The sequence below is a fragment of the Eptatretus burgeri genome, chromosome 11, assembly GCF_056783735.1.
Source record: "Eptatretus burgeri isolate ZD-2024b chromosome 11, Ebu_testis_v1, whole genome shotgun sequence".
NCBI lineage: Eukaryota > Metazoa > Chordata > Myxini > Myxiniformes > Myxinidae > Eptatretus > Eptatretus burgeri.
Genome location: NC_140971.1, coordinates 55,121,851 through 55,136,135, shown reverse-complemented (window position 1 = coordinate 55,136,135; position 14,285 = coordinate 55,121,851). Strand labels below are relative to the sequence as shown.

The window sequence follows — 14,285 nt, the reverse complement described above, 5'->3', positions numbered from 1 at the left end:
AAGTTAGAAATAAGTTTCGCGTAAAAAAGACATTACCGCGACGTGTTTCGACTTATGAGTAGCTTATAAGTAGCCTTTGTGGACGTGTGCAAGCGTCCGCATAGCGTGTGTACAACTTATCCCCATCGCATGCGGAACGTGTGTCATACGCCGAGTACGTCGTAAAATTTTGAACATGTTTAAAATTTCTTGACGTACTCTACTTACTACGACGTATGATAGCGTACTTTAGCGTTGTACTCACGTATACCAAACTTACTCATACCGTATTTGACGTGCCCCAACGTTTTAGACACATTTTTCTTAGGTCGGCATACGCTGGCAAGATCGCCAAGGTGTGACCGCGATGTTGACACTTCCATTTCTACGTTAGTTATGATTCGAATCGTTGTGTGTCAGCCTTTTAATAGGCTACGTCACGACATCGTCGCGATGCGTGCAACGCGCTATGCCTAAGTTAGACCATCGTTGGGCATCGGTTGTGTAGGCCGACAACAGGTTCAGCATTCGTTGGTATAAGTTATCTATAACACAACGAAACGTTCTGTGTCCGTTACTAATACGTTATACATAAGACCAAGTCGCTATGAATACGTCCGAATCTTTAAAAAAAAACATCAAAAGTTCAACGTAAGCCAGCGTTTTAGATACATTTTAATACGTTGCCATCGCTGGCTAAAACGTCAAGGTGTGACCGGGCCTTAACATATCTTGCAAAAACTTCGTTTTGGCAAGATAAAAATTGTAATTGTTATCTATCCATTTGTAGAAAATTTGAATACACACCTTGGCATCAAATAATTTGAATCCAGTCCAACATATATCACTGTCACCAATCAGAATAGATCTTTTTTTTTTTTAAGTTTGAGCAATCACTTCTACAGCTGTGAAGCATACGACAATTAGAATTCATGTACATTTGCAAATACCAATTTACTGTATATTCAAATGCTTCCACGAACTAATGAAAATGACGGACAGATGAACGGATTTTAAAATAAACAAGTCTGAAGACGACGATGGTTCACGAGCGGTATTTGACGATGTAGATTGTTTCAGAAGTCAAGGATGAGACAATGTGATAATGTTTGACCAAGTTATAAAAATGATCAACAAGATGTGGTACGATTGACAGGTTATTAGCTGCAAAATGTCGAAAACCCGGGTTCGTTCAACAACTTTCAAAATTTGACCTTTGCATAACCTTTAAAGGTCACAAAACAATGTTGTGGACATTAAAATAAGGAAACAGGATAAGTGCTATAGCTTATTGGAGTTAGTTCGTCGAAGAAGGTCGAAAACCCGGTTCGATTCCCACAGCTTTGAAAATTTGACCTTTGTGAACTTTAAAGGTCAAAGGTCAAAGGTCAAGAATTATGACCTTTGGTGCAAAACTTCCTCTGGAACATTCCAGGAACAATATAACGTCATCTAGGCTATATGGCATTTCGCACTCCTCGGATTATCCATACTTTGATGAAATCAGCGTAAAAACAAAGTTGAAGGGGGCGCCACGGGCAAGGTGTTCGAGATAGAGCAAAATGGTTTCAAGACTTTAGGTGGGGAATGACCTCAAGATTATGCATAAAAAAATATTGTGATCCAAGCTCTCAAAGTTTGGGCGGTCGTATGATTTTTATGTCAAAATTCGCAATTTTCTAAGTTCGTGACCTTGTGACCTTGACCTTGGGACGAAAATGAAAAATCGAGCTCCGTGGGGCTATGCAGGTGCCATTGGACTAACCAAATATCAAAACCCCTGCCAGATTCGACAAACCCCCTAGGAGAAGATGCAAATTGAAATTGGCTACCCCCTAAAAACACAATTCACAATTTTCTAAGTTCGTGACCTTGTGGCCTTGACCTTGGGACGAAAATGAAAAATCGAGCTCTGTGGGGCTATGCAGGTGCCATTGGGCTAACCAAATACTGAAACCCCTGCCAGATTCGACAAACCCCTCGGAGAAGAAAATTTTTTACATCAAAATTCGCAATTTTATAAGTTCGTGACCTTGTGACAAAAATGAAAAATCGAGCTCCGTAGGGCTATGCAGGTGCCATTGGGCTAACCAAATACCGAAACCCCTGTCAGATTCGACAAACCCCCTAGGAGAAGATGCAAATTGAAATTGGCTACCCCTAAAACACTTTTTGGGCGTGGCTCCACCCATAATGGGCGCACCATTCCCATTTTCAGGAAAACAACGAGATCATGATATAAACCTCCCACCAAAATTTTATCCGGATCGGATCAAAACCCACGGAGCTATGCTCGGGACAGACAGACAGACATACAGACAGACAGACATACAGACAGACAGACTCACAACAATAACGAATATAGTGGTCACTTTTTTTTTCGTGAAAATATTTTTTCGTGTACCAATATATTTACCTGAAAAAGTATGCCAGTGGACTCAAGAGATGGAGATCAAGCCATTATGTTGGACGTGGTAACATCTTTACAAGAATGCCTATGTACTGCATTTACTTTCTGTCCACTGCTGCAGTTTTGCCAAGTAGCTTCTCCCACTTTCAGCATACTCCCATTATACAGCCATATGAAATACGCTTCAAAAAATTAAACACAATACAGGTCAATCGGCAGCAGGCTTTGAGCAGTTTCCCTATGACATGGCGGCAGTTTTAATTGTACAGCTAGGAGTGTTTTTGTTAAGGAAGGTGCAGACAACTGACATCTGATAAGTGCTTGCTTTTTTCAATGGCAAATGAAACCCTAGTGCTAAGCCTGGGGTGCTCAAGCCACACGTGACGAGTGGGCACAGCAGCATGTTCACACTATGTTTATTATGAAGCTCAGCACCAATGGAGTGCTAACCCAAAGGCTAATTCCATCACTAATCCCGAGCAGCAACCTTCACCTTTGATCCCATAGCATTGCAGTTGATGATAATACGACGGTGCTGAAAGGGGACAGCATATTGTGAGCCATGAGAGGAATATGTGCAGGATGAAAAAGACTCTCAGCCTTGAGATGTCATAAGGGTTGGAGTAACCCTCCCTTCAACATAAGTATGAACTCCAGCTCCAGTTTAAATTAACAAGGCTTACCTCAATACAAATACAATGTGAACCAGGAAGCTGATTACTCAACTTATTCCAACCATAACTCTAATACAAACTTTAACTTTACATTAGCAGTCCCTCATTAGTAGCCAGTACACTCACCGAGCACTTTACATAAATCGGACTCCAATATGGAATACATACAGTCTATAATGTGAAAATTGCTCAAAACTTTCCATATATCGACTCAGAATTATGTTATTTGTTTGAGCATATTCCATACATCTGCATTCTAAAAATGTTGTGAAAGTGTAGCAAACAATTCAGTATATTTGGGCCAACGATAAGGAAGTGTGGTACAGGTCTCCACTGTGGCTGTGCCTATAGAGGTATACAAGCACCTTTTTCATGTTCCTGCAATAAATTTTGTTTATATATTCCACATTGTCATAAGTCACTGGAAACTCCTGACTAGACTCACACAAATTTCAGTGTACAATGTAGTTTCAGAAGCTGTTTGAAATAAAAAAGAAAAATAGAGGGAGAGGTATGAAGGGGATTTCCCCTTTTTCACCATCCTAACTAAGTGGATTATTCGCAGTGGACCATGACAGATCACTCGAATCTGGAGACCAAGGTCCAACCAGTGAACTAATTTATTGACACTCTTTTGAAAGTGATGGAAATGTTTGTCCAACATGATCTCATCATAAAAGTCCAGGCACAATTCTTTGCTGGGGGTAAAAAAAAAGGATTCCCTGGGAGATGGGTAAACCATTGTGCATGGGATAAATGGCCACTGTATATTAACAAGGGTTTCGGTACACAATGGCCTGCTTTTGCGAAAGACACCATTGGATCTTTCATCTCCACCAGCAAATGCTAGCAGACGGGCCACAGAGCCAAACATCCCTCAAAAGGATAGTATACTCAATGATGCAGCATCTTGACTGCGAAGCACCAGGATGAGGCTTTATGGTCAGATGTAGAATAAAACATATATTAAATAATTCAAAGTTGAGTTTGTAACATATCTAAGTTATGTCAGCCTCTGTAAATGGTTGAATACTTAGAGTTCTCACACACACACACACACACACACACACACACACACACACACACACACACACACACACACACACACACACACACACACACACACACACACACACAACCACTGAGCTTGGGGGAAGTGCCGACACTTGCCAAGGTACTCTGGGTACTCACACCATCACAAGAATGGCACCGCCTTTCTCACCACACTCGGTGGGGCATTTCCTTAAAAGGAATTGCCTCTTGTCTATGGATGCCAACCTATGAGGATTGACCATGCTCTTTACCTTTTATACGCTGAACGTCAGGCAAGGAAGTGGCACATACCACATTTAACGTCGTTGGTAAGACTCAGCAGAGGTTTCAACCAGTGACCTTCAACACTTGGAGCGGACTCTCCAACCGTTACACCACTGAGTTTTTTTAAACCTTGAAAAGAATGTTTACAAACTATTGATTTGATTTTCCCCCCCAAGAAAGTGGCCAACAATTGTTCATTTTGACTACCTGGTGGAGGGGGCTTGCTTTCCCATTCTGTGCCATCTACAAGAGCCTGCAATGTACTCTCGGAGCTGTGCTCCTCTTTCCGCTGCCTGATGAGCTGAACCAACTCCATACGACATGAAGCACAGCGGCGCTGGGATGAGCCTCCAACAGTCAATTCCGAAGTTTCAGCATCCTCTGACATTGTCTGCCTGCCTCCCAGAGGATGTGTTGTGGGAGAAGAGTTAGGATCCTGCTCCTGGGAAGGAAATGAAAAAACACAAATTGGCACAACACTAAATGAAATGAAAGAGATCTTGTGTTTCAATAAATAACACCAGTTAAGACACAGAATCCAAGTAAGAGGTTTCAGCTTCGAACTTACAAAAGCTTCTGTTTTAAGGCTTCATTGGTTAAATAACATCAGCTAAAATGCAGAATTTTTGTTTGGCGTGTATATACATGTTAAGTAATAAGAAGTAGATGAAGTGCCACAAGCACAGCTTTTTAGAGTCAATTTAAATAGATGCTCTAACCTTTGAGGATGGTGTAATGCATAGAGCACCTGCTCCGAGTGTGGGAGGTTGGTGGTTCAAACCCGACTGAGGCATACTAAAGACTAAAAATGGTACGTGCTGCTTCCCTGCTCGACGCTCAGTATTTAAAAGGATAGAACATGGACAAACAACCATAGGTTGGTTATAATAGTGCAGGTTTTGATGGGTCTTATAGCATCCTCCTGCATCAAAAGTTCCTTGTAAGAGAACTGATATTATTAGTCTGTGGAATCTAAAGCTCAAAATACAATTGGCATCTCCCATGATAAGGCCAAATCACAAAGCCTGTTGCTCTCACACCACAGACTTGTCGGTGGCCTCTCTGTTTTTACAACCTTTCTTCCAATCGAGCACTTTCAGACCTCTGACCGTCCACAGCTTCAAGAGAGGTGGTGCACCACCCCATTCCAATGAAAGATTATTATTTTTTATCCACAAAACAACCTTCCCTAATCCAACCATGCATCCCAACCTGCTCCCCTTGCCCCCATTCCTCTTTTCCTGTTAGTTATTTTCCTTTCTGTTTTTATCTGTGGTCCCACTGCCCCAAACTCAGTGTGTTGCTTTTTTACCTTCTCCTACATCACTCTTTCATGAGTCTAGATCTTGCAATCAAAAAAGAACTGCCAAATAGATGTCATTTATGTTAAGCATTCAATGTTACATTTAACATTTAAACTACCTCAGAATTTTACATGATGTTCAGCATTTGAAAGGATAAGAGCATGAACAATCACTCTAGGTTGGCATCCATGGCCACGACTGCACTCCCCTAAAACTCAGTGGCTCAGTGGCGACAGCACTTCTCCAAAGCTCAGTGACTGTTTGTTTTGTCGAACAGTATTGTGTCTCATGTATTCTCATTGTCCTGTATTGTGTCTCATGTATTTATTTGTCTATGTCCATGTCTGGGTGGCAGCTCCACTACAACCTTAGACACTGTAAAAACAAAAAATGAAAAAAAACCTCTGATGACACTAAGGAAGCAGCCATCTATTGCAATGGAATGCAAGTGCAAAAGAGTGCAGTGAGAATGAACCCACACTCATTATCTGCTTCTTAAAGCAGCTTTTAAGAAATAAAGGTTAATATAAAGGATCAAGCTGGGAAGGCAGTGTATACAATCACAGAACCAAGCTATCGAGACATAAAGTCAAAGTCACAGTTGTCCAAAATAATAAATTAAAAGGCAATGCTCAATCTAATAAATAAAGGTCACTTTCTGCCTGTCTGTGTGCAACACCAATCATGCCAAAACTACTGGACCAATTTCCACCAAACTTGGGAGAGGATTGCACAAAAACAAAAATACACAATTAACCTATGATTCCAGAATTTTGTTACCCAAAAAAAACAAACAAACAAGAAAGATTTCATGTAGAGCACGATACTTGTGAAATCCAGAAAACAAATTTGATCTCAAAAATAATATGTGGTTGAATTCAATGACCAAATAAGCAACTCTTTTTTTTTTTTTTTTTTTTTTTTTTTGTATACCTTGGTCGAGGCTCGTATGAGAGCTAACACACAACTCACAGCAAGGAGGCATGAGACAAGAGGGGTGGGAGTGGAAGGGACAAAACATTGGGGAACAGACACAGGTGAACTGTGGAAGGGAGAGGGATGGGGATGGGACGGGGAACATGGCGAGGAGAAGATGGACATTACAGGGACTTTCAGGAAGGAAAACAGGAGAATTGAAGGAAGTGGGCATGGGTGGATTATCGGGGGTAGAAAAGATCGAGGATTTGGATGGGGGAAGATAAGAGGTGGTGGTGAACAGCTGTTTTGAAAGCCTGGAGAGAAGAATGGGAAAGAATAGAGTGAGGAAGTTTATTCCAAAGCCGGGAAAAAGAGGAATGAAAGAGTGAAGATGAGCAGTGATTCGTGATTTTGGTAGTTTTACCAGAAAGGGGTTGTTGGCGGCCCTTGAGCGCCCTGTGGAAATGTGGTTGGGACAAATCGCAGAGAGAGCAGGGGGGCAAGGCTGGAGAGGAGTCGGTAGAAGACAGAAAGACCACCGACCAACCTGCGGTGATTGAGTGAGAGGCCCAAAGACTCAGCTTCATTGCGGGAGATGCCAATGATCTTAAAAGCCCTGGTTTCGACAGCGTGAAGTCGAGAAAGGTGGGAGGCAGGAGCACCAGCCCAGAGGGGAGAGCAGTACTCCATCAGGCTACGGACAAAAGCTTTGTAAGTAGTCAGGAGCTCAAGAGGGCCGAGGAAGGACTTTGCACGACGGAGGATTCCCAGTCGGCGACTGGCTTTTGAGGCAAGGTTGGAAATGTGACTTTCCCAGGAAAGGTCATGGCAGATAGTGAGACCCAGAAGCTTGAAAGAAAAGACTTCTTCCAGTGGATTGTTGAGAAAGTGGATGGGGGGTTTTGTAAACGGTCCTTTCGAAGAGACATAGTGAGAGTGTGAGATTTGTGTGGATTGAAAGACATGTTCCACGTGTTGGACCAGTTTGTGATTTTATCCAGATCTGCAGTGAGCGAAGAAGCTGCTGCTTGCCGGTCTGAGGGATGACAGATGGTACGGCAGAGGGTGGAGTCATCGGCAAAGAGAAATAGAGGATTTTCCAGAGAGTCCGAGAGATCATTGATGAAAACCAGAAAAAGAACAGGGCCCAGAACGCTACCTTGAGGAACTCCAGCCTGCACAGGAAGAGGGGATGAAAGAACTCCATTTAGGGCCACACGTTGACTGCGACAGGAGAGGAAGTCTGCGAGCCATGAGTGGAGATGGCCTTGAATACCATGGGAAGAGAGTTTGGTGAGTAGGGCAGGGTGCCAGACTGTGTCAAAAGCACGTGATATGTCCAGGGATACGGCTCGGATTTCCTGTCTGGCATTGAGGACCTCCATCCATTGATGGGAGAGCAGTAGCAGCATATCCAGGGTAGAGTGACCTGGTCTGAAACCAAATTGATGATTGGAAATCAAGCCATTGGAGAAGAGGAAGGATTTCATGTCTGAAGCAATGATGGATTCCATAACCTTGCTGATGATTGGGAGAAGGCTGATTGGTCTGTTCATTCTTCTCTTCCATTCCCAAGTCAATCGAATGAAAATCTACAATTTTAGAAATTCGGCCTACAATGACCTTTTGGCCTATGTGGACCTGAAAAATAATTGGTTGAATTCAGCAACCTGATATGCAAATCCTCTTCAATGAAAAACTACGTTGCATTGATATAGACATTTCAGGGATATGTTCAAAACTTTCATCAGTTGCGTGGTCCGGTGGGAAAAAAATTTGGCTCGGTAATTTCTAAAACATGTTAATGCGGCAAGCGCCTCGGAAATCGGGTGTTATTTCAGAGGACCACCCACTCAGGGTGACGGAGCATGAACCACTCGCTCAGGGTGACGGAGCACGAACCACTCGCTCAGGGTGACGGAGCACGAACCACTCGCTCAGGGTGACGGAGCACGAACCACTCGCTCAGGGTGACGGAGCACGAACCACTCGCTCAGGGTGACGGAGCACGAACCACTCGCTCAGGGTGACGGAGCACGAACCACTCGCTCAGGGTGACGGAGCACGAACCACTCGCTCAGGGTGACGGAGCACGAACCACTCGCTCAGGGTGACGGAGCACGAACCACTCGCTCAGGGTGACGGAGCACGAACCACTCGCTCAGGGTGACGGAGCACGAACCACTCGCTCTGAATGACATGGCGTGGCAAAAGCATCCACAGAGAGTGAATAGTTCGCTCAGAATGACGTAGCGCGCGGTGCTGCTACGACAATGGCAAGTGGCTTAAGGTCTCATGCAAGCACTCCAATTAAATGGTTGATAAGGAACAGTTGGCCAGGCTGTTGCTACATACCATAAAGGATCCCTTTAACTTTGAAGCCTGTCTTCACCATGCATGCAGTTAATGAAATAAAATGACTATCTACAAAAGAATTGCAGCTGAATGCAGAACAACCATGGAGACATCGCAAAGTTCAATCGCACATAAAAAAAAAACATTGCAGAAAATCTGCCATTTTGCCTGCTTATGTCACATAGTTACATCGGTTTGGGGTTCGCGCAAATGTTTTCGCTTTTAAAAAAAAAATGTCTTTTTTTACCACATTTGCTTTGATTCCCTGAAGAGCACCTTGCAAAACCTCCAAAAATATCGACACAGATCTGGCAGATGCTATGGAGAGGCAGTCCCTCTGGGGGACAGGGTGTGAGGTCGAGCAGTGAATGCATTAAATCATACAGCTCAATGAAGCTAGTTAATTTTGTTAAGTTCCTAAATTTTTTGTTCACTCAATATAATTCTCCATTACATTACAGATCATTACAGAGCTCCAGGCTATGCTGCACTCTACTCACCCTTATGTCCACAGTTTCAAGTATGCGTTGGAGCGGATGGAGGTGATACCTAATCTTAAGGTGATCATCAGAGCTGACAGGCGGCCAGTTGGCGAGCATGCCCGGCGGTTCAATGCACCTGCAACTAATGAGGTTGCAATCATTCTGGTTGGAGAAGAGCACGGCAAACGCGACATCGTCCTGAATCACCGTGATAACTGATTATCGACCATTAAGGAGACACACAGGTCGTATGACTGTTTGCAATACCCTTTGATGTTTTCATATGGAGAGGACGGTTACAATTTCGGACTGCGTCAAGTAAACTCAGTAACTGGACTCGAGACCAACAAAGCTATTTCATGCAAAGATTTTTATGCTCACCACCTTATGGTTCGACTGGGGGAATCCAACCAGCTACTATGGTTCAAAGACGTGACGAGCCATCTAATGGTGGACATGTACGCGAAGGTCGAAACGGAGTGTTTGCTGTATGTTCGCATAAACCAAAAGAAATTAGGTTCTGAACAATATGTCCACCTGCAGGATGCATTGAATTGCGACGGGAATGCACATAACGTGGGTCAACAGGTCATCCTCCCGTCAAGTTTCACTGGCTCTCCACGGTACATGCATCAGCGAACTCAGGATGCTATGGCCTATGTTCGCAAGTTCGGTTGGCCTGATCTGTTCAACACCTTCACCTGTAACCCAAAGTGGAAAGACATTCAGGACTGCCTCTTTGAAGGTCAGAGCAGCACCGACAGGCATGACCTCATCGCAAGGGTCTTCCACTTGAAACAGAAGAAGCTGATATGGCTGCTTAAAGATGCCAAAATATTTGGTGATCTGTGTGCATGGATGTACACAAAAGAGTGGCAAAAAAGAGGCCTTCCCCATTCTCATACTCTTATCTCGTGCAACGAGAAACTCAGGCCGCAAAACATCGATCAGATTGTTTGCGCAGAATTCCCCGATCCAGAGCAGGATATGGAGCTGTACAATGTCATCAAGGCACAGATGATTCACGGTCCATGTGGTCATCTCAAACCAAAGTCCCCGTGCATGGAGAACCACAAGTGCACCAAGAGGTTCCCCAGGGAATTTGTCCAGGAGACACGCATGGCCATGACGGTTATTATCCACTCTACTGGCGACGCAGACCTGCAGACGGTGGACATACAGCTACCCTCAAAGTGAATCGTCAGGAGGTGGAGATTGACAACAGGTGGGTCGTGCCCTAAAATCCACTTTTGTCTAAACCATTCAAAGCCCATTTGAATGTTGAAGTATGCAACTCTATAAAGAGCATCAAGTATGTATGCAAATACATCAACAAGGGCTCAGGCATGGCAGCATTTGGGGTAGAGCAGGAGGGCAGACAGGCAGATGAAGTAAAGCAATATCAGTTGGGCAGGGATACCTCCTCAAACGAGTCGATGTGGTGCATCCTTGGCTTCGATATCCATGAGCGGCATCCCGCAGTTGTTAATCTGTCGGTTCATCTGGAAAATGGCCAACGTGTTTACTTTATAGAAGAAACTGCCCGCAACGTTGTTGAGGAGCCTCCGGAAACCACCCTGACAGCTTTCTTCAAGCTATGTCAGACTGACATTTTTGCTAGAACATTGCTTTATGTTGAGGTCCCTTCCTACTACACCTGGTCACACAAGGGATGGAGCAAGCGCAAGCAAGGGGCTCGAGTTGAGGGCGGGGAAATGGTCCTTAAAAGCGAGGCTATCGGGCGGGTGTACACTGTGCACCCCAATCAACAAGAGTGCTTCTTTTTGCGCCTGCTGCTGCACACTGTCAGAGGTACGAGATCGTTCACCAACCTGCGAATGTACAATGGAGAGGTCTGTCCGACCTACAGAGAAGCCTGTGCCAGACATGGACTTCTGGAAGATGACGCCCACTGGGATCAGACACTCGAGGAGGCAGCAGTCACCAGAGCCCCACGTCAACTGTGTCAGTTATTCTCCATCATGCTGGTGACATGTTGCCTGGGTGAGCCTCTCAAGCTTTGGGAGACCCATAAAGAGAGCATGTCGGAGGACATCATACGCAGGATTCAAAGAGAGTGCTCTTCAGAAAATGTGGACATCGGTAATAGAATTTTCAATGAGGCACTTATTGACCTAGACAATCGAGTGCAAATGATGGGGGGGGGAGGGGGGGTCAAGGAATTGCTACTTTTGGTCTGCCCCCACCAGAACAGGCAACAAATAATTTAACAGGTGAGTATATGCGGGAAATAAGCTATAACACTGAAGAGATGAGGGCGTTCATAAGCGATAACGAGCACCGACTAAATGAGGATCAAATGCAAGCTTACAACGCCGTCATTTTAAGCATTGAGGGTGTGAGAGGAGGTCTCTTTTTCCTACATGCTCCCGGTGGTACTTGTAAAACCTTCATAATCAACCTTCTGCTAGCAAAACTTCGTCAATCAAAACAGATTGCCTTAGCAGTGGCCTCCAGTGGAATAGCTGCTACCCTGCTAACTGGTGGTCGCACGGCGCATTCATCTTTCAAGCTCCCTTTGGACTTGTCAAAGAAAGAGCAAGCAACTTGCAACATCAGCCGTGGGTCTATGAAAGGCAAACTCCTGAGTGAGTGCAAGTTGATCATCTGGGATGAGGCGACGATGAGCCATAAGGGAGCTTTCGAGGCTCTTGACAGAGTTCTACAGGATATGAGGCACAATACGCGGCTCATAGGTGGCGTAACAGTTTTGCTCGCTGGAGACTTCCGACAAACTCTCCCGGTGATTCCAAAGAGGACAAGAGCTGATGAGATATTGCATTAAGTCTTCCTACCTGTGGAGCAGTGTCAATAAACTAAGACTTCGAACCAATACGAGAGTGCAGCTCAGTGGCGATGAGCAAGCTGGAACTTTCTCTAAGCAGCTGATGGACTTGGGTAATGGCACTTTGGCTGTTGGACAAGACGGCCAGGTTACTTTACCTTTCGGACACATGGTACCAGACATACAATCTTATTGGCTAGAGTGTACCCAAACTTGGAGATTCAGTTCAGTGACCTCACCTGGCTGACAAAATGTGCCATCTTAGCACCAACAAATGCTGTAGTTGATGACTTAAACATCAAACTCCTGGACCAGCTACCCGGTGAGCGTCTTAGCTATAAATCATTTGACTCTGTACTTTACTCGGATGATGTTGTGCATTATCCCATAGAATTGTTAAATAGCTTGACACCAGCAGGCCTCCCTCCTCACAACTTGCACCTCACATTGGTGCACCTGTTATGATTCTGCGAAACTTTGACCCTCCCAAACTTTGCAACGGGACACGACTGACGATCAATAGGATGATGCCAAGAGTGTTAGAGGAAACTTCTAACTGGCAGAGCACGTGGTGAGGATGTCTTCATACCGCGAATTCCTCTGGTCCCGCCTGATATGCCAGTCGAATTCAAGCGCCTCCAGTTTCCTGTAAAATTAAGCTTTGCAATGAGCATTAACAAGGCACAGGGACAGTCCTTGGAGGTGGTTGGCCTTCATCTTGCCGAACCTGTCTTTTCCCAAGGCCAACTGTATGTAGGTTGTTCAAGAGTTGGTAACCCAAATAATTTGTTCATTTATGCACCACAAGGCAAGACAACGAATGTAGTTTACCATGAGGCTCTACAAAACTAATAAGTTATCGTTTCATGTGTTCGGAAATCTACCTATTTGCTCTTTTACATGTCCATCTGCCCCGCATAACGGGTATGTGTTAATCTATTCGTTATTTGGTTTAAGTGTAAATATCCCATGGCAACCTTTTTGGCGCTTAACTGCTGATAAATGTTTAACCTATTCGTTCTATGTGTAGCATTTGCCATTTTTTAACGTTTTTTTTGGGAACCATCCATTTAGCATAGAATAAGCTAATTGAGGTGACTGTATCGATAATTGCGGGTTAACCAAGTGGCTCTTCAAGCAGTTCGACGATCACACCCGTGAACAGGCCGATAGCTAAGCCATCGACACTTTCGCTTCGACATCACTATGTTCTGCAACACTACACAACAGTGTCCAGATAAAAGGATACATACAACCAAGAGTGAAGTTGGATTTGAAAGTGAACGCAACACGGCCCTCTTTAGGGCCACACTTCTAATTGTTACACCACTTCTTTTGATGAGTTCTTTTGTGGTTTTTTTCAGGTGTGTTTGGGATGGTTTCATTGAATTTTTCAGTGAGTGTCTCGGTTTAAAAGGCGGATAGCTGATGAAGGGAAGTATAGGAAGTGCTCCAAGAACAAGATATTTCAACCAAGAAGCACTAAGTGTTTTTCATATTAAACTTTAAAACCTAACCATTCACTGCACCGCTATATTTACCAGTTGCGACGACAATGATTGCTCCCTCGGCGTCACCCCATAAAAGAAGCCTTCCTAATTTTCTCCATACAACTAATGCCTCAGTCTAACTAGCTTGAGGAAAATAGGCACTTAGTCTAACCAGCAAATTTCCCAGGTATTACCGGGTACTTCAGCTAGTACATTATAAATAAGCATTAAAATAATTTATTGGTGGTTGCTGAGATACGCAGTGCAGCATGTTAAAATCAGTTGTTAATGACAATTTCAATATTTGAATGACAGTTTGAGTCTATGGTAAGATGGAGGTGCTGTGTAATGGACATGTCTACAAGGTAAAGTGTTTATCGCTGAATACATTATCATATAACGTGGTGTATGATTAAAAGTTATTCATATGCAGTAATACTTTAAATAAAGGTAATAAATAAATAAGTTTGAAGAAGGATATTGATTTGCTGTGTTGACTGACTGTCTGGACACAACTTTGTGGATGTGGGTCCATTGATTGAGTAATCTA

At 43.9% G+C, this 14,285-nt stretch overlaps 1 protein-coding gene across 7 annotated transcripts in view; it reads right to left on the bottom strand.

Annotated features, from left to right (window-relative positions):
- Nucleotides 1–14,285, bottom strand: part of PIK3R4 (phosphoinositide-3-kinase regulatory subunit 4) — a 120,027-nt gene that overhangs the window by 44,436 nt on the left and 61,306 nt on the right. For all 7 annotated transcript variants that reach the window (XR_015049347.1, XM_085846477.1, XM_085846476.1 and 4 more), the window contains one exon: nt 4,588–4,822. Coding sequence is in view for 6 of the 7 variants with exons in the window: in XM_085846477.1 (XP_085702603.1) it covers nt 4,588–4,822 (235 nt within the window). In the remaining variant the exon portion in view is untranslated. The remainder of the gene's footprint in view (nt 1–4,587; nt 4,823–14,285) is intronic.